This window comes from Pleurodeles waltl, chromosome 8 (assembly GCF_031143425.1).
Source record: "Pleurodeles waltl isolate 20211129_DDA chromosome 8, aPleWal1.hap1.20221129, whole genome shotgun sequence".
Taxonomy (NCBI): domain Eukaryota; kingdom Metazoa; phylum Chordata; class Amphibia; order Caudata; family Salamandridae; genus Pleurodeles; species Pleurodeles waltl.
Window position 1 is genome coordinate 1280655015 of NC_090447.1, and position 17033 is coordinate 1280672047.

A 17033-nucleotide genomic window follows, 5' to 3' on the forward strand; every position below is an offset into this window, starting at 1 on the left:
AACTTAATGTTGGCGAGTCGCCCAAGTGAAAAAACTCTTCATCGCTTCGCTGAGTTTTTTCGGAACTCCGCACGGAATGGGGAAAACTCTGCGAACTCCGCCACTAAAGCGGAATTCTTCGCTCACCCCTAATCCTGAGCTATTGCATCTTTTTTTTAATTTACTTATATTGAACTGATTTAAATATGTTTTAAAACAAGTATCTAACAGGTTTGATGTGTTTGATTTTGCAATAAAGGTTCGACTTTTATTTGTTGTGTTTGCAAACATGCTCTCTCTCTCTCTCATGTGAAAGAGCTATGCACCAAGGAGTTGAGTGTTTTTTGGGGAAGGTGATGGTGTAACCATGTATTATGTGGGATAAAGTAGACCCTACTGTACATGATAAAGATATTACAAGTCACCTCGGAGTTCCATAACCTTATAAAGGAACTCAGACTTCGGCTTTGTGCCTCTATATGGCTATGGAAATCCTCGGTGGCTTGCAGCATCCTTATAATATACAGCAGGGGGTACTTTATCCCTTATAAAGCTTATGAGCTATTGATGCACCTATATCAAAGCATCATACTATACAATCAATATAAGCAATGATCAAACCGTGCATTTACAATGATTAAATGAACACTGTGGTGGGCTCTAAAGTAGAACTAGCTTTGGCAAAGCCAGTTGGTCTTCCTTGTGCAAGAGCTATTTGCTTTGTCAATGTATTTAAGCCATGTTGTACACCAGTGTGGCTGCTGTTCACCTTGGCTAAAGGTTAGGGCATAGAGGAGAGTTGCATGGAGTTTCATGGAGTGGAATGGTGAAGACTGGAGTAGAGTGTTGTGGAGTGGAGTGGCAGAGAGTGTTGCATATTGGAGTGGTATAGTTTAGGGGCACGTAGAGTGCAATACACTAGAGTGCCATGGAGTAGAGTGGACTCTGTAAAGTGCATTGACGTAGAGTGTTGCAGAGTGTAGGGGTGTAGAGTGTTTTCGCATTGAATTCAACGAAAAACAATGCAGCATCGTAGAATCCGGTGGTGTAGATTGGAGTGGTGCATAGTAGAGTGCAGTGGTGCAGAGTGGAGTGACGCAGAGTAGAGCGGCACAGAGTAGTGGCGCAGAGTAGAGTGGCGAAAGGTGGTGCAAAGTGAAGTGGCTTAGAGTTGAGTGATGCAGAGGGCAGCGGCGCAGAGTAGAGTTGAATGGCATAGAGTGCAGTGGCATAGAGTGCACAGTAGAGTTGAGTGGCATAGATTGCAGAGTTGAGTGACATAGAGTGCAATTGCATGGAGTGGTGCAGATTTGAGTAGCATAGAGTGATGCAGAGTAGAGTATAGTGCTGTAGAGTGCAGTGGCATATTGTGGAGTAGTGCAGAGTGGCATAGAGTTCAGTGGTGGGGAGTGCAGTGGTAGAGAGTGCAGTGTTGCATAGTAGAGTTTCAGAGTACAGTGGAGTACCGTGGCATAGAGAGCAGTGGCATAGAATACAGTTATATAGAGTAGAGTGCAGTGGCATAGAGTGCAGTGACATAGAGTGCAGTTCTCTAGAGTGCATTGGCAGAGAGTACAGTGGTTAAGAGTAGAGTGGTATAGAGTACAGTGACGTGGCGTGGATTGGCGAGAGTGGAGTAAAGTGGTGTAGAGGGCAGTGGCATACAATAGATTGTTTCAAAGTAGAGTGAAGTGGTGTACAGTGGAGTGGTACATGTTAGAGTGAAGTTGCATTAAGTTGCATAGAATATAATGGTGTAGAGTAAAGTTCTGTAGAGTTCAGTATCATGGAGTGCAATGGTGTATAGTAAATTAGAGTGGCATACAGTGCATTGGTGTAGAGTGCAGGGGCATATAATTGAGTGTTATAGAGTAAAGTGCCTTGGAGTAGAGTGTATTGGCATAGAGTGCAGTGACATATAGTGCAACTCTGCAGAGTGGGGTAGATACAGTGGCGTAGGGTGGAGTTTTGCAGAGTAGATTGGTGTGACCTAGACTTCAGTGGTGTAGAGTGCAGTGGTGTAGAGTAGAGTGGCGAGAATTGCATTTGTATAGAGTAGAGTGGTACAGGATAGAGGAGAGAGGCGAGGCATGAAGCGCCATAGAGTGCAGTGGCATAGAGTGTGGTGGTGCAGAGTGCAGTGGCGTGGAGTGGAGTGGTCTAAAGTGGAGTAGTGCAGAGTAAAGTGCAGTGGTATGGAGTGGTGCAGATTAGAGTGGAGTGGCATAGAGAGGAGTATGCATGGTATGGTAGTGTACTGCCATTACAGACAACACATTTTCAATTGAAATGACATTATGTTTTCGCAGACATACAGTTTTACTAATAAAGCTATACAGTGCACAAACTAAAATGTGTGGCAATTTCTCCACCTAGTGTATTGGTTTGTTCTGATCATACTAAAGTATTTGTTTCCAACACACTTCAGAAATAAAACAAAAGTGTTTCATTTGTGTTTTTAATTTGAATATATTCTGAAATACTTACACAGTTCATTTAAATGTTGTCTTGTGCTAGAAAAAAAACGTCTTTCCTACCCTCAATATCCAATAAGATTGCCACAGAAATCCTCTCACTTTGTAATCAGAGAAAGAAAAGTTAATAATCGCCCTCCGAAGACAGCGCATGAAGTTTGACCTCAACCCTTGAATGCACAGCAAACGTGATAAGAAAAGAAGATTTGAAGGCCTGTTCACAGAAGGGGAGTTCAAGGAAGGATACAACAGTTTAGACAACAAGGAAGACAAACTGAACTTGGAGAGCCTAAAGCAAATAAAGCCAGCAAATAGAAAGCCAGAAAATGTGAGTTACAAACCACAGAACCAATGGTAATGAATTGGTGGACTGCATTCCTATGTCAACTTCTTGAAAGTCCCCTAGATGTCTTAAGCAAACCAGACAGCTGCGTTGTCTGGTAGATTGTAACCTAAAAATGATAAGCAAATGCCCTCAAGCACCAGCTGCTGGTCCTTCACAGCTGCTAATCCCTAGGCCCCAGTGTCTTTGGGCACACACACCCTAAACATGTGAAAACCATTGAGTTGGAAATCTTTTTATCCTGTCTTGCCCTTTTCATCTTATCTCATGTATGTCTGTTGCATGTGAACGGCTCTTGCTCTACCTGCACTTAAGTGAAACCCATTTTCTGACTTGCAGATTCCTAACACAGGGCCCGGTCAAAAAAAGCTCACCCCAATGATCTGATGGCCTATCCAGTGGTGTAACGCAAACAGCGGGGACCCCCTGCAGAATGGGATGAGGTTGGACCTGAGGTTCCCATGTCTTACGGATATTAATTGGCATTCGATTGAATAGAGGAAGCACTGGGGCCCCTCTGCACTACAGGGGCTGCGGGTGTGTACCATACGCCGGTGGTACTTTGGCCCACTCCAGTGAGCTCTGGGCCTCAGTCATTAGAGGGTCTTTGTAGCTGAAGACAAGGGTGATTCATTAGAAGACAAGACGAGGCCTAAAGTCGAGAGGAGTTTTAGTAGCCCTAGATAGTACCTCTGCGTACCCAATGAAGCATTTTCTGGGACAATGATCCCATAACTGAAATTAGGAGAGACGCGTCATTAACCAATGCTGCAAATTCCGTGTCTTTCTTTTTAAGTAACAAAAATGTTATTCCCTCAGCGGACAGTCCTCAGCTGGATCAATTAGGCTTCCTAAATGCTTATTTGCGGACAGCACCCAGCCTCTTTGTGTGAGGATGGCAAACACTGCACCTTCCCTCATCTTGAAAATTGCCATGAATCTCGACACACAGAAGTATTTTATTGAGTGTTGTGGACGTTTCTCTTCTGCGCCTCGAACTGCAGAGATCTGGGGTTGTGGGAAGGTTCGAAGGTATGGTGGATGCATTCTACTGGGAGACAAGCTCAGTTATGCTTGTTAAATCTTTGGCCTCCTACACTTTTCTTTTACTGAGAGGAATGAAGGAGGGGTACCCTTCTCCTCCTCTCACACTGCCAGTGACACTGGAACCCCCTGGACATCAGAAACTGTGCCTAGAAGGCATCGTACCAGAGTGACGACGAACTGCCTACTTATGCAGATCACTCTCGTAGATATGTGGAGCTGAAGATGCTTCCCTGCCAGCTAATTTGCATATTGCACTTATTGAACAAGTGAGCTGAGTACACCCTTTCCTGGAACAACACGTGGACAACTTTACAGCACTCTTCAACCGCAGGTTTGTTCTTATTGTACCCATTTGTAAACCGCCCAGACGCCAACTGCTACTTTGTCGACGCTATAGAAAATGTAATTTATCTCAGCTCTTGAAAATCAGAGGATTTGTCTACATCGTCATAAATAACTGAAGCATCACATACAACCTAACACTTTATCTAGTGGATGTTATTGAGTGTGCGTCCAACAAATACAGCTAAAACAAAATCTAAGCAATTCAGTTCCTTTGATATTGTAAAATACGTTAGGCATTTTCTTAAATCACCTGCAAGTGTTAAATAAATAGATCAAAACCATTAACCAGACTGCGCTCGAGTCAGACAGATGGTAGACCTCCCATGGGTGCAGGTTGCAGACGCTGCGGACGGGGTCAGACTCGGTGTTCCTTCGGCAGTGACGAGGCGCTGGTGCTGATGCTGAGCCATTAATGCTTTGAGCCCTGTCAGTGTTCTTTCGTTCGAAACCCACCTCCCATCGTCGAGTCCCCGCCCACGTCCTCTTAGACCCGCCCCTGGCTCTCCGCAGCGCTAGGGCCGCCGGCCGGGCAGCGCTGGAGGATGCGCGTGGGGGTCTCCCCGGATCCTGGCAGGGCCCCCTCCTGTAAGATGGCACTACAGAGGAAGTCCAAGAAGGTGCCCTCCTCCGTGGGTAAGTCACGGTGCATCACTACCCAGCACGAGACCGACCTGTTATCGCAAGGAGCACGCAGGGGCTGAGGGAAAGGAATACATATAGTGGAATGCACCAGACCTGACGCTAGCAGTCTGTCGTATACTGATCGCGCAAATCTGAGGCAATGTAAACAAGTGGATCTCGCCGCCTGTGCGCAGCGCATAAACACAGCTCCTTGCTGCCAGCGAGCTGACAGTGCCACAGCGCACAGTGAGCGTGCACTCCGAGCAGACTGCCCTGCTGACCAGCCGGTGCACTGTGCATGCTGTGTCCGCAGAGCGACTGCCCGGCACATCCAGTCTGCTGCTCCATCTGTCTGACGATACAGCACCTGCTGACACATCACACAGGCTGCCACAGTGCGCAGGTCCATCCTCTCTCTCTGCGCCGTCACATGGAGGGAAATCATTCTCTGGCTCACGGAAAGGAAAATACACACATGGGGTGAGGTAGAAGAGTACCATCCGTTTACAAACTCCACCAACTTAAAATCGGTACTAAGCATTCACCTTGTTTATTGGGCTTATTGTTGGTAGTCTTTTGGCTCACCCCCTCCTTTTAGATATGACCTCGAGACATTTCTCGCCAACCTTTGGTTTCCCCCCAAAAAATCTTAATATTATTATTACATATATACGTATACACAGAAGGGCTTTCCGTCAGCCCTCTTCATCCACTGGTCGATCAAACTGACTTTTATATTTTGTTTTAGTTCGCTGCATCATACAGTATCGGGCAGTGAACCATTGGCTGTCTTTATTGACAGTGACTGAACTTTACCTTGTACGAATGTGCTTACTTACTTACGTCTGTGTGGGGGCATGACCTTCTAATATTAGGCTAAGGTGACATGTAATAGGGCAGTGACCTCTACTATCCTCAGAGGTCGATTCAAATCTTTTGACTCAAACAGGAGTAATGAGATCATCAAATCAAACAATGAGAACCAGTAGCCATCAACAATCAAAATATGCAATGAGGAGTCAATAATTTACACACACCATGGCCTATGTGGCCATGAATCACCACTCCAATTTAGTAAAGTTTAAACACTTAGGGGGTCATTCCGACCTTGGCGGGCGGCCGCACTCACGCGGCAGACAGTGAAAAGCTGGCCGGGGCCCTGTTAGGGGGCCCCTGCACTGCCCATGCCAGTGGCATGGGCAGTGCAGGTGCCCCCAGGGGCCCCTGGACACCCCTTACCGCCAGCCTCTTCCTGGCGGTGAAAACCGCCAGAAACAGGCTGGCGGTAAGGGGGTCATAATCCCCAGGGCAGCGCTGCAAGCAGCGCTGCCCTGGCGGATTATCGCCGCCGGGGCAGAAATGGCGGAAAACCGCCGGCCCCGGCGGTCCGACCGCGGCTTTACCGCCGCGGTCAGAATGGGGAAAAAAGCACCGCCAGCCTGTTGGCGGTGCTTTCAGTCATACTAGCCCTGGCGGTCTCGGACCGCCAGGGTCAGAATGACGCCCTTATTGCCCTTATATCAACAATGCTAAGGTCAGATAAATGATGTGCAAAACCAAATGATAGCAATAAAGAAATAACACACACTGTCTAAAACGTCTGAAGAATCTCAATCTTATAAGAGCATTCACCATTAAAACACTCCAAAACAGTAATACAGAATAATAACATAATTATTTGAGAAACAGAATTCATTAGTTGAGAATTATTTGAGAAACAAAATCATAATGAATTAATAAACTTTTAAATTAATTGTTGGGTCAGACATCCTAACTACCAATTTTGTATTCAAAAAGCATGTGTGGGGCTGGACTTTGTCACATGCAAAAATGAAAAATAAGACAAAAAATAATTTGGAAAAACATCTAAATATGGCGCTAACAAAAATATGCGGTTGGATTTCTAAAGGGAAAAACCTGTAAAGGAAAAACAAATGCACATTGAACACACCTCTTCTAAACGAGACAGCAGCTAGCAGAGCCCTCATCAGCGGAGCACAGGAATAGCAGGTCTTCAGCAATCAGCATCAAGAACATGAAAAGTGGCAACAGTTCAGTAATGTTAGCCCTAATGTTTCTGAACTGTTAGAATCATAAGTAGCTAAACAAGAGCTGAATATCACAATTGAAATGAACAGAAGCTAAACATAATCTAAACTGACTTACATCTCCTAAAGCTTTGCTAAATTAAAGTCCCACAAGTCACTAAGCTTCTTTTGGACAAGACTACAGTATGAGGTGTAATAGTGAGACACCAATTGGACTTCATCTGAGCTTCAGATGTATCGTTCTTTGTTCCTTCTTCAGGATAAGTTCATGTTGACACTCCTCTCCAGTCAGCAGTTTCCGCAGAATTATTATAATTTAGAAAGCAACATAGAACATGATATTGAGCTAGCATTACATCTTACCAGAAACTAAGGCCCATTGTTAAAACTTGCAATATTTATCACAAGGAAGTACAAAGTGAGAAAGCAGAACAGGACATTAAATTTCCACTGTGAACATTCAGTAGGATGTCTAATAAACAATGTTTGCAAAGCATTTCGGTAAAGTCAGCATAATATTTCAACATTGTTCCTCTGGAAAAATACTAAAATGTAGGCCTTTTTGCTAATGCTAATACATAGAGAATAAAACAATTTCACAATAATTTCAAACCATTAGTTTTGTAGTACATTAATAATAATCTTCTTTGTCAGTGCATGTAAATATAATTAATCAAAATACATTTTCACAGACATTTATTATTTCACATAGAACTCGAGATGGCGGACACCTTGTTGACCACATTTTAAACATGCATGTTCTATTTTTTTATCACACGTTTCTCTATTTAGGCCTTTTCGTACACATTAATAATTTCATCTCAGTTACTCATTTTTTATTAATAATGGTTGTTCTCAAACACCTGCTACCCCCTCCTGGGGTATAGGCCATCAAGCAGAACTCTGAAGCCATCCCTGCCCTGGGATTTTCTTTCAATCTGACTCCAGGTGTTACTCATCTCCTTGTTGTCTGCCTCGAGGCCTTGGCACCAGGTGTTTCTTGGCCTTCCCCTTTTCCCTTGAGGGTTCCAGGTCAGGGCTTGCTTGGAGGTGTTTGATATCGGCTTGTGGAGGATGTGACCTATCTAGTTTGAGAGTCTTTTCATGATTTCTTCATGAGCAAGAAGTGGGAAAGTCTGATGGGTAGATGCTGATGCTGTTTGGTTAGCAGATTTGGAGGATTTTCCTCAGACAGCTGTTGATAATAGTCTGGACTTTGTTGTTGGTGGTCACTGTTGTCCTTCAAGTTTCTCCTCCATACAGAAGGACCGATTTTACATTTGTGTTAAAACGCCTAATCTTGATTTGCAGCATTAGGTCCTTGGAGCTCCAGATCTCCTTTAGCTGAATGAAGGCAGCCCTTGTTTTGCTTATTCTTGCCTTGATGTCAGCGTCTGTGATGCCCTGCTTGTCTCTGACACTGTCCAAGTAGGTGAAGGCCTCAACCTCTTCCAGTGCATTGCTTGCAAGAGTGAATGCAGTTGTGCTGGCCGTGTTAGCCTTCAGGATCTTGTTTTTCCTCTGTGGATTTTGAGGCCAAGTTGTGCAGATGTGGCTTCCACACTGTTGGTCTTCTTTTGCATCTGAAGATGGGTATGGGAGAGGAGGACCAGGTCGTCTGCAAAGTCTGTGTCATTGAGCTGCATCCAAGGTGTCCACTGGCTTCCTTTTCTTCTCCTTGCTATGGATGTCTTCATGATCCAGTCCATGGCTAGCGGGAAGAGAAAAGGTGAGAATAAACAACCCTGGTGGACTCCAGTCCTCACTTGGAAGACTTGTAGAAATGTGAACAGCAGCCTAAAAAGTAGTTCACTTCAATTACTGAAGCTGGTGTGCCAATCTTGCTTTCATTTTTGCTTTCACACATTTTTTAATTTTTTTTTTTACAATGGCTTGGGAGTAGGACCCAAATAATTTACTGAACCCCAATATTTTATAGAGCCTGATTTTTGCCTCAGGTAGCTCGGTCCAGCAATTCATATTGGTCTAGCGGCAAGAGGTACCATCCTCCCTAACATTGAGCTCACTAATTATCAGAATAAAATTCAAATAGGAATTGGAACAACTCAATAACTGAGTTCTAGTTTCAGAATAAATTTGAAAAAATATATAAATTTACTACAGAATTGTTAAATTACAATACAGAAAAATGCATTGTTTGCTGTGAAGGCTCAGAAACAGGAGGACAGAATCATAAAATCATAATAAAATCCCACTCTAAGCAGTTAAATCTCTCTAGATTTTAAGTGTCAAACTCACAAAGAGTACTGACAGCATTCCAAGGGAGAAAGAGAAAGTCTCAAAATAATCGGGCAGAGTCTCAGGAGGAAAATGAGAAGCCATCAAAATTAGGGGTTTTATATATATTTTATGCATTACCTCCCGTCCCTCCCTCGCCTTCCTTTTAACCAATGAGGCCTCTCGCCTCCCCCCTAGACCCTCCCTTCCCCTTTCAAACCCCCCCCCACCCTTATCCCCTCCTTTTCTTTTTGTCTAGCCCACGCTAGACGAATCTCTTTCCCTTTTCTTACCTGAACGGCGGGGCCTGGAGGTCGTCGATGGAGGCACTCCTCGGGACGCGGAGCTCCGCGAGGAGTGCTACGGCTGGGTCCCATCTTGAACGAGCAGCATGGCTGCTCGAGAGGCGTGTACTGGGGGCCGGCTGACGGGGTCAGCTGGCCCTCTGTGGCTGGGGCATTGGTTTCCGGGTTTCCACGCCGCGGAGCCGCGAGGATCCGAGGAACTTCAATTTTGTGATGCTTTTCAGGTAGGACGGGCGTTCTGCCCGTGGTTTTTATGAAATTTTACAAGGTTGGTGGTTTACCATGCCTAAAGCTCCAGCGGTGAGACGTGGGATTGTCTCTTCTTCCTCCTCGGAGGAGGGAGGTGAGGATAGCATTGCTCTTCCTGAGAACCCACAGGTACCTGACAGGGGTACTCCCCTCATGTCTAGAGAGGAAGTGCAGGATATGATTGGGGTAGCTGTTACCAGGGCACTGCAAGCAGGCGTGGCCTGGTCTGGTCAGGCTAAGCGTGCGCTCTCATCGGTAGCGGCAAGGAATTCCTCATCAGAGAGTGAGGATGAGGCCCCATCAACGTCATCTGGGGGGAAATATGTTTCCTGAGAAGTAATGTGGGAAGTGATGGCACATGTTCGGGACAATTTGGGTTTCCCAGTATTTCAACCTACAAACTCGGATTCTCATTTATTTCCTCAATATCAGACACCTTCGAAGTTTGCCATGCCTTTCCAGGGGCCTGTGAAGGATATGGTGTTTCGTGAGTGGAAGGATGTGGAGAAGGCTCAGGTTCCACGATTCCTTCAGAAACTTTACTTACTTGAGGGTGAGGAGGTTTTGACTCCTTCAATACGCCTGGACTCTATTTTGGCTACTCTAATTGGCAAAACGGCTGTCAATCCGGAGGACTGTGTGCCTACGGATGCCACAGACCGTAAGGTGGATTTGGGTCTTAAGAGGGCTTTTGCTGCGGAGAATCTGGCGCTGAAGGCAGGGATTTATTCTGCTTATGCGTCACAGTCATTGGTTCAAGACTTTGTTAAACTGGCGGTAGCTGTACAGGAAGGGGCGGAATGTTCAGAGCTCCTGGCTGGTATGGAGCAGCAGGCCAGATTGTTGGCTGATGTGTCTTCAGATGTGGTCCGTACTTCGGCTCTGGCTTCCGGGTCTTTGATTGGGGCTCGTAGGTCCCTCTGGTTGCGTTCCTGGAAGGCTGATCCAGGGGTAAAGGCGGCCTTATTGAGACTGCCGTTTGAAGGCCGTAACCTGTTTGGAGAACAATTGCCGTCCATGCTTTTCAAGGCATTTAAGGAGAGGAAGCATGCCTTACCTTATAAAGGGGGTTCTTCTTCGGGTAAAGGGTGGAAGAAGCATTCCAGATCTTCTCCTACTAGGGATGCTAAATCCTTTTCATTTAGGAGACGGCGTTTTCAGCCGCGTTTTTCGCCTCAGAAGTCTGCTCCTGCGACCCGGGGTGGTTTCAAGAAGGGGTCCTGTCAATCACTGTGGGCCTGGCAGAGGGCCGGTTGGGGGAAGACTGAGTCACTTTCTTTCAGCTTGGGAGGACAGTGTGAGCGATCATTGGGTACTAGACATTGTGACCAATGGTTATGTCATAGATTTTGTTGTGGTTCCTCCAGATTCAGGGGTACGTCCCACACCTCTGCCTTCAGAGGGGTCACGGAGAAGAGCATTATTGGACGGAGTGCGAGACTTGCTGGTCGAAGGGGCCATTTCCCGCGTTCCGCTAGACCATGGGTACTCACAAACTTTTTCTCGGGGGCCAAAATTGCAGTATGGTTTGCGGCAGAGGGCCGCACTGAAGTGACAGCGGGGGGCGGAGCTTAGAGGGGGCGGGTCTTAGAGGGGGAACAACCACCCCACCCCCTTTTTCAAAACAATGCCCCTACCCCAGTAACACACACAGCGCGCACACATACAGCGCCATCTGCTCTCACCCCTACCCCAGTAACACACACAGCGCGCACACATACAGCGCCATCTGCTCTCACCCCTACCCCAGTAACACACAGCGCGCACACACACAGCGCCATCTGCTCTCACCCCTACCCCAGTAACACACACAGCGCCATCTGCTCTCACCCCTACCCCAGTAACACACACTGCGCCATCTGCACACAGCGCCATCTGCTCCCACCCCTACCCCAGTAACACACACAGCGCCATCTGCTCTCACCCCTACCCCAGTAACACACACTGCGCCATCTGCACACAGCGCCATCTGCTCCCACCCCTACCCCAGTAACACACACAGCGCCATCTGCTCTCACCCCTACCCCAGTAACACACACTGCACCATCTGCTCCCACCCCTACCCCAGTAACACACACAGCGCCATCTGCACACAGCGCCATCTGCTCTCACCCCTACCCCAGTAACACACACAGCGCACACACACACAGCGCCATCTGCTCTCACCCCTACCCCAGTAACACACACACACAGCGCACACACACAGCGCAATCTGCTCTCACGCCTACCCCAGTAACACACACTACATTAAAAACAAATAAATAAAAAACCAAAGAGCCTTACCTGACTCAAAGCACTGTAAAGATGCCACAAATGTGGAACAGCGGGCAGCAGACGTGGAGCCGGTGACAGGAAGCAGACGACCAAAGCCCCATAAAAGTTAGCTGCAAGCGCTGACTTTTATGGGGCTTTGGCTTCCAGGATCGTCAGGGCAACGCCATAAACAATGGCCGCCGTATGTAAACATAGAGGAGGGCCGCAGGAGCATTCTCCCGCGGCCCTCTTCTATGTTTACATACTGCTGCCATTATGATGTGGCGTTTGGTGTGCGTCTCGCGGGCCGCCAAGCTAGGTCTGTGGGGCCGCTGGCGGCCCGCGGGCCGTACTTTGAGTACCGTTGCGCTAGACGAACGGGGTCAGGGCACTTATTCGGTCTTGTTTCTTGTACAGAAAGTTTCAGGGGGATTTCGTCCTGTGCTCAATCTAAAGGAGGTGAATACCTGGATCAGGACAGTGCATTTCCGCATGCTGTCCATTCAGACTATTTTTCCATTGGTCAGGCAAGGGGACTTTCTGGTGTCACTGGATCTGCAGGATGCTTACCTACACGTGCCTGTGGCAAGATCCTCTCAAAAGTTTCCTGAGGTTTGCTGTGGGTCAGGACCATTTTCAGTTTTGCGTTCTGCCTTTCGGTCTAAAATCTTCTCCTCGAATTTCACAAAGGTGCTGGCTCCTCTAGTGGCTTTGCTTCATTCAGAAGTGGTGTTTCTGCATCCTTATCTAGACGACATTTTGATTCATGCCCAATCACGAGACCTTTTGCAGAGGCAGGTGGCCCAAGTTCTGGGGGTCCTGCAAAACCACGGAAAAACTTCTAGGGTTGGTGACTGTGTCAGAAAAAAAAAAAAAAAAAAGGTTGGGTGTACTCCAGGCTTTGGTAAAGAAGGTATTGTTACTGTCTGCTCCCCGAGCTCTTCTATGGTTGCGTCTGCAGGGTCATTTGGCGTCGGTGATATTTCTGGTTCCTTGGGCACGTTTCCATCTCCTGTGCTTGATGACATGGTTCTTGAGAAGGTGGGCTCCAGGGTCCGGTTCTCTGAAGGACAGGGTTCCAGGGTCCGGATTGATTCGCAGAGAATTGCAATGGTGGTTGGATGCAGACCACCTGAGCGTAGGGGTTTCTTTATCGCCTCTGAGACCCGTGGTGGTGTCGACGGATGACAGCCTCTCCGGTTGGGGGGCATGGATGGGGTCAGCTCAGATTCAGGGGTTTTGGTCCCCTCGGGAGGCGAGTCGGTCATCAAATTGGCGCGAATTGCGGGCAGTATTCCTGGCTCTGGTCCATTTCCAGGATTTCCTGAGGGGGTCGGCGGTTCTGGTTCGCACAGACAACTTAGTGGCCACGGCTTATGTCAATCGACAAGGGGGGACCAGGTCGAGGGCTCTGTTCAATCTAATCAGGGAGATTTTTGTGTGGGCTCAGGAGTGGGTTCCCTCTCTCAGGGCTACGTACATTCGGGGGTGGTAAATGTTCGGGCGGATCTACTGTGCAGAGTGATTCCTTCCTCTCAACTTTTCTCTCTCCGGAAGTCTCTGTTTCAGCATCTGGTTCGGCTTTGGGGTCTTCCAGTGCTGGATGTGTTTGCGTCAGTAGGGAATGCGGAACTGCTCCCGGTTTCGGTGTCCCCAAGCATGGGTGGTGGACGGGATGTCATGTCCTTGGCCGCAGGGCCTTTTGTATGCGTTCCCTCCTTTTCAACTACTCAGAGCGTTTCTGTTACGAGTAAGGGATCTGGGGTCCAGGGTTATCCTGATTGCGCCACTTTGGCCGAGGGCGAATTGGTTCCCATTGTTGATGCTGATGGCGGAGGGGAGGATGTGGCCTCTGCCTCTTTGTCCGTCTCCCCTGGAGTTTCCCTGCCTCCCATTGGGGTCATTGAGGAGGTTACACTTGACGGCTTGGAAGTTGAACGAAGGGGTGCCGGTGGCTTTGAGTTCTACCTTGCTGGCTTCAAGGAGACGTTCAACTTTGCTTTCTTATGGTAGACAGTGGAAGGTGTTTTCGTCTTGGTGCTTAAGTCGTGAGTTGGATCCTACCTGCGCTTCTATCTTTGAGGTGATGCAGTTCCTGCAGGACGGTGCTCATTTAGGGTTGTCAGTGGCATCTCTTCGGGTACAGTGGGCGGCTATTCAGGCATTCAGAGGACCATGGCGTAATCTTCAGGATGAAGGGCGATTGATGCCTAGATTTTTTCAAGGGCTTATTAATTTATTTCCTCGCCTGGTACGTTCTTTTCCTTCATGGGATCTGTCCTTGGTTTTGGATGTATTGACGGAGGACCCTTTTGAACCATTGGGGGACTGTGATTTGCGACATCTATCTTTGAGGACGTTCTTTTTGGTAGCCATTACTTCGGCTCGTCGGTTGGGGGAATTGGGGGCATTGGCGTGTTCCTTTCCTTTTTGTAAGATTTTTCCCGATAGGGTGGTTCTGGTTCCGGTGCCTTCCTTTATTCCAGAAGTCATTTCTTCGTTCCATTCCAGGCAGGAGGTCATCCTTCCTTCGTTTTGTCCGAATCCCTCATCAAGGGAGGAGGTCCGTTTGCATTCGTTGGATGTACGTAGGGTTTTGTTGGAGTATCTGCGGGTGGTGGCTCCTTTTCGTAAAGGGGATTCACTGTTTGTTGATTTTGGTCCGGCTCGCAAAGGTGAGAAACCTTCCACTGCTTCCTTGAGTCGGTGGGTTCGTTCTTTAATTCTGTTGGCCTATTCCTTGAAAGAGGTGGTTCCTCCTCTAAGGATTCAGGGGAGATCTACCAGAGGCATGGCGGCAACGGTGGCAGAGCTTCAGGGGACTTCGGTGGTGGAAATTTGCAGGGCCGCCATTTGTGCTTCTCCTTCGACGTTTGTGCGTCGTTATAGGCTGTCGGACTTGGGTTGTTTGGAGTCGGTGTTAGGTCACCGGGTCTTATCCTCTATGAGATAATGTTTGGGGATGCTCTTGGTGCAGGATATTAAATAAAGGTCTTGCAACTCGATGTCCGTCTCCTGTGTGTTTTCTTGCTATGTCTCATTGGTTAAAAGGAAGGCGAGGGAGGGACGGGAGGTAATGCTTCCATTTTCTTACGATAATGGCATTACTCCTAGTCCTACTCCCTCGCCTTCCTTTTCCGTTCCCTCCCACCCTCCCGGTACGGACTGTCCGAGTTGCAGCTTGGGCTTGGTTTTTGTACAGGAGGGGATAAGGGTGGGGGGGGGGTTTGAAAGGGGAAGGGAGGGTCTAGGGGGGAGGCGAGAGACCTCATTGGTTAAAAGGAAGGCGAGGGAGTAGGACTAGGAGTAATGCCATTATCGTAAGAAAATGGAAGCATAAACAGTTAGCAAAACTGCAAATCCAGCATGACATGGTCATGATTAGGTCACATTGGCAAATCAAAAACAGCTTCATAATAATTAAAACTCTTAGGACTAAACCATTTCTTAAGGTAAAAGAAACTCTTCCACTAGCTTCCTCAGCAACTGCACTGCGAAAATGTACAATATAATATGAAACGTTTCTCAAATGAAAGCTCATAGAATTTCCAATGGAAATCCTTCAAAATGATGGGCTACAAGGTCGAAAGTTTCATCCATAATACACACTTGTTAAGACAATCAGCATTTACGTCAGAGCACTCTGGGGCATATTTATACTCTGTTTGCGCCGGAATTGCGTCGTTTTTTTTAACGCAAATCCGACGCAAAGCTAACTCCATATTTATACTTTGGCGTTAGACCCGTCTAGCGCCAAAGATCTTGGAGTTAGCGTCATTTTTCAGCGTGGACACCTACCTTGCGTTAATGATATGCAAGGTAGGCGTTCCCGTCTAAAAAATGACTCCAAGGCATGTGCGCCTTATTTAAACTCCCGTGCAAAAATGGCGCACAGGAGTGGGCGGGTCAAAAAAAATGACGTCCAGCCGCTTTTGCGTCATTTTTTAGCGCCTGGTCAGGGAAGGCGTTAAGGGACCTGTGGGCTCGGAAGGAGCCCAGAGGTGCCCTCCCATGCCCCCAGGGACACCCCCTGCCACCCTTGCCCACCCCAGGAGGACACCCAAGGATGGAGGGACCCATCCCAGGGAACATAAGGAAAGTTCAGGTAAGTAATTTTTTTTTTTTTTTTTTGTGGCATAGGGGGGTCTGATTTGTGCCCCCCTACATGCCACTATGCCCAATGACCATGCCCAGGGGACATAAGTCCCCTGGGCATGGCCATTGGGCAAGGGGGCATGACTCCTGTCTTTGCTAAGACAGGAGTCATTTCAATGGAGGGTGGGAGTAAAAAAAAATGGCGCTAATCGGGTTGAGGCAGATTTTTTGCCTCAGACCGACTTGCCCCATTTTTTGACGCCCAAGCTCCATTTTCCCCTACGCCGGCACTGCCTGGTGTGGGTCATTTTTTTTTACGCACACCAGTCAGCTCCGCCGGCTAACGTCATTCCATAAATAAGGCGCCCGCATGGCGCTTTGGAATGGCGTTAGCCGGCGTTAACATTTTTGACGCACAACTGCGTTGGCGCAGTTGTGCGTCAAAAAGTATAAATATGGCCCTCTGTGCGCTGCAGAAACTGTGAGGAGAGAAGACTTTCAGTGGGTCTCTGATTGGGAGGGGGAATAAACAGGAGAAAGATAAGCAGAAACAGAAACTCCATCAATCCTATTAAAATGGATTCTGACATAAAATGTGGCATAAATATATTGCATTATTAATCACATTTCTAACCCACCTTATTAACTTGTTTCAAGTGCATCTTCATTTGTTCATCAGTTACGGCCAAATGCATAATTAGCATAATTAAAATCACCAATCCACACAAATAATTTGTCACGGAAATTTGCAAATAAGAAAAAACTTTAACAAGGGGCATTTATTATTTTTTTAATTGGTGCAAATATATGTGTACACCACCTTTAAAAGGTAGCATTTTCACATAACTCTTAAACTTTTATTGACTATTGCATATATTTGATAAAAAAATAAAAATAATACAGAGGGTTGTCAAGGCCGGACATATTGGGTTTTTTGCCAATACTTATTTATTTTATATTCTGTATATACATATATATGCACATATATAAATGCACATATATATATATATATATATATATTTATTTATATTATTAA

The 17033-nt window shown here is 47.0% G+C and overlaps 1 protein-coding gene across 1 annotated transcript in view; it reads left to right on the forward strand.

Moving 5' to 3' along the window:
• Window positions 1–4669: 4669 nt before the first annotated feature.
• Window positions 4670–17033, forward strand: part of ATP8A2 (ATPase phospholipid transporting 8A2) — a 1954943-nt gene continuing 1942579 nt past the window's right edge. The window contains exon 1 of the mRNA XM_069202231.1: window positions 4670–4821. Within this exon, the coding sequence (XP_069058332.1) occupies window positions 4731–4821 (91 nt within the window). The 5' untranslated portion in view covers window positions 4670–4730. The remainder of the gene's footprint in view (window positions 4822–17033) is intronic.